Source organism: Lichenostomus cassidix, unplaced genomic scaffold (genome assembly GCF_008360975.1).
Source record: "Lichenostomus cassidix isolate B80296 unplaced genomic scaffold, HeHo_3.0 HiC_scaffold_35, whole genome shotgun sequence".
In the NCBI taxonomy this organism is placed as follows: domain Eukaryota; kingdom Metazoa; phylum Chordata; class Aves; order Passeriformes; family Meliphagidae; genus Lichenostomus; species Lichenostomus cassidix.
Genome location: NW_028147256.1, coordinates 1,083,110 through 1,086,217, shown reverse-complemented (window position 1 = coordinate 1,086,217; position 3,108 = coordinate 1,083,110). Strand labels below are relative to the sequence as shown.

At 69.2% G+C, this 3,108-nt stretch overlaps 1 protein-coding gene across 1 annotated transcript; it reads right to left on the bottom strand.

Moving 5' to 3' along the window:
• Window positions 1-668: 668 nt before the first annotated feature.
• On the bottom strand, window positions 669-2,771 carry LOC146424005 (uncharacterized). Its single transcript, XM_085044034.1, has 4 exons — window positions 2,496-2,771; window positions 1,875-1,993; window positions 1,620-1,744; window positions 669-1,123 (listed from the first exon to the last, which is right to left on the bottom strand). The coding sequence occupies exons 2-4, from the start codon at window positions 1,972-1,974 to the stop codon at window positions 683-685; spliced, it is 666 nt and encodes a 221-aa protein (XP_084900160.1). The 5' UTR covers window positions 1,975-1,993; window positions 2,496-2,771; the 3' UTR covers window positions 669-682.
• Window positions 2,772-3,108: the final 337 nt, after the last annotated feature.

Genomic DNA, 3,108 nt, shown 5'->3' with positions numbered 1-3,108 from the left:
GGGGACCCCAGGGGACACACTGGGGACCCCAAGGGCCACCAGAGACATGGCGGGCGGAACTTGGGGACACACTGGGGACACACAGGCGGTCCCAAAGGCCACCACAGGGACAGGGCACACCCCAGGGGACACCGGAGACATGGGGGGGAGGAACTTGGGGACACATTGGGGATCCCAAGGGACACCTGAGACACGGTGGGACAGGAACTTGGGGACACCTCGGGGACCCCAAGGGCCACCAGAGACACATAGACATGGTGGCAGAGGGGAATTTGGGGACACATTGGGGACACACAGGCGGTCCCAAAGGCCACCACAGGGACAGGGGACACCCCAGGGACCACCAGAGACACGGTGGGGGGGAACTTGTGGACACATTGGGGACCCCAAGGGACACCTGAGACACGGTGGGACAGGAACTTGGGGACACCTCGGGGACCCCAAGGGCCACCAGAGGCGCAGGGACAGGCACACGGAGGGGACGCCGAAGACCACCACAGGGACAAGTCGGCCACAGCGTCGCGGGTGCCACCAGGCCACGACACCCCGGGGGACCCCAGAAGCCACCAGAGGGAGGCGACAAGACCCCACCGGCCACCCCAGAAGCCACCAGAGGGAGGCGACAAGACCCCACCGGCCACCCCAAAAGCCACCAAAAGTCACCCACATGGCTGCCACCTCTTTATTCCGCCCCCTCCCCACACGCGGGGGGCTCCCGGCCACCTCCGGAGGGTCCCGCGGGGCCACCGGGGGCCAGGAGGGGACACAGGAGGGGACACAGGCTTGGCCACAGGCGGGGGTGGCGGGTGGCGCGGGCCAGCAGGCGCGTGTGGCGGCGCAGGGTGGCGATGTCGCGCTGCGCGCGCCGGTTGTGGCGGAGCAGAGCTCCGGTGCGCAGCGCCAGCGCCGCCAGCAGCGCCCCGCCCGGCCGCGGGGACAGCCCGCGAGGGGACAGCTCGGCGGGGACACCGCGGGGGTGGTGGCACTGTGGCGGGGACAGCCCGGGAGGGGACAGCTCGGCGGGGACACCGCGGGGGTGGTGGCACTGATGTCGCGACTCCTCCGGACGGGGGATGGCGGCGGCGGGGGGCGGCGGGTGAGGATGGCGAGAGGTGGCCGCGGGCTGCGGGAGGGACCGAGGGAGGTCAGCGGGACTGCGGGAGGGGACAGAGGGACAGGGGACAGGGGACAGAAAGGACTGGGGAGAGAGGGACAGAAGGGACCGGGGATGGAGGGATTGGGGACAGGAGGGACCGGAGAGAGAGGGACCGGGGATGGAGGCACAGGGGACGGAGGGACAGGGGACAGGAGGGACTGGGGACAGGAGGGACTGGGGACAGGAGGAACAGGGGACAGGAGGGACAGGGGACAGAGGGACAGGAGGGATTGGGGACAGGAGGGATTGGGGATAGAGGGACAGAAGGGACCGGGGATGGAAGGATTGGGGACAGAGGGACAGGGGACAGAAGGGATCGGGGACAGGAGGGACTGGGGACAGGAGGGACCGGGGATGGAGGGACAGGGGACGGGAGGGATCGGGGACAGATCCACGGGGATTTGGAGAATCCCGGTACCGGATCCACAGGAATTGGGACCATCCCGGTACCGATCCCGCTTACCTGCGGTCCCGGCAGGCCGTGGCCGAGCCAGGTGAGCCCCAGGTGTGTCCCGCGGCTGTCGCCAGGGCCGGGTGGCTCCTCCGGGTCTGTCCCCTCGCACCTGCCCAGGGGCTCCGAGCTGCAATCTGCCGGGGCGGGGTGAGACCGGGACAGGGACAGGGACCCCCGGGACAGGGACAGGGACCCCCGGGACAGGGACAGGGACACCCGGGACAGGGTCAGGGACCCCCGGGCCGGGCTCCGCCCCCCACCTACCCGAAAAGCCAGAATCCTGCTCCGAGTCGCTGCCCGGGGGACGTCGGGTCACTTTTGGGGACAGGGGGGACTCCGGTGCCACCCCCGACTCGTCCGGCATCGGGGGGGACAGGGGGACCCTGGGGGTGTTGGGGACAGCAGGGGACAGCAGGCTGGGGATGAGGGGGGTCTTGTGGCCCCCGCTGTGTCCCCCTGCATCCCCAGTGTCGCTTGTCCCCAAATCCCCGCGTCCTCCCTATTTCCCTGCACTGTCACTTGTCCCCAAATCTCCGTGTCCTCCCTATTTCCCCCTCAGTGTCACTTGTCCCCAAATCCCCGTGTCCTCCCCATTTCCCCCGCATTGTCACTTGTCCCCAAATCCCCGTGTCCTCCTTATTTCCCTGCACTGTCACTTGTCCCCAAATCCCCGCGTCCTCCCTATTTCCCCTGCACTGTCACTTGTCCCCAAATCCCCGTGTCCTCCCCATTTCCCCCGCATTGTCACTTGTCCCCAAATCCCCGTGTCCTCCCCATTTCCCCCGCACTGTCACTTGTCCCCAAATCCCGTGTCCCCCTTATTTCCCGCACTGTCACTTGTCCCCAAATCCCCCCAAGTCCTCTCCTGTCCCCCCAGCCCCGCACCTGACCGGCTCCGGTGCCGGTGTCACCCAGGGGGTTCCGATCCCGGGCAGGGGCTCCCGGTAACGGGCAGGGGGCTCTGGTCCCGGGCAGGGGGTTCCGATCCCGGGCAGGGGGTTCTGATCCCGGTCAGAGGGTTCCGATCCCGGGCAGGGGCTTCTGATCCCGGGCAGGGGCTCCCGGTACCGGTCAGGGGGTTTCGATCCCGGGCAGGGGGTTCCGATCCCGATTCCGATCCCGGGCAGGGGGTCCCGGTACCGGGCAGGGGGTTCCGATCGCAATCAGGGGGTTCCGATCCCGGGCAGAGCGTTCTGGTCCCGGGCAGGAGGCTCCGGTACCGGTCAGGGGGTTCCGATCCCGGTCAGGGGTTCCGGTGAGTCCCGGGCAGCGGGTCCCGATCCTGGGCAGGGGCTCCGATGCCGGGCAGGGGGCTCCGGTCCTGGTCAGGGGTTCCAATCCCGGTTCCGATCCCGGGCAGGGGGCTCCGGTCAGAGGGCTCCGGTCCCGGTCAGGGGGCTCCGGTCCCGGTTCTGATCAGGGGGCTCCGATCACGGTCGGGGGGCTCCGGTCAGAGGGTTCCGATCGCGGTCGGAGGGCTCCGCTCCCGGTTCTGATG

Coding starts and splice junctions, on each gene's coding strand:
- LOC146424005 (XM_085044034.1), bottom strand. CDS start 1,974: ATGCCGGACGAGTCGGGGGTGGCACCGGAGTCCCCCCTGTCCCCAAAA. Junction 1,745..1,874: donor GCAGGATTCTGGCTTTTCGG/GTAGGTGGGGGG, acceptor CCGCCCCGGCAG/ATTGCAGCTCGGAGCCCCTG. Junction 1,124..1,619: donor ACGGCCTGCCGGGACCGCAG/GTAAGCGGGATC, acceptor TCCCTCCCGCAG/CCCGCGGCCACCTCTCGCCA.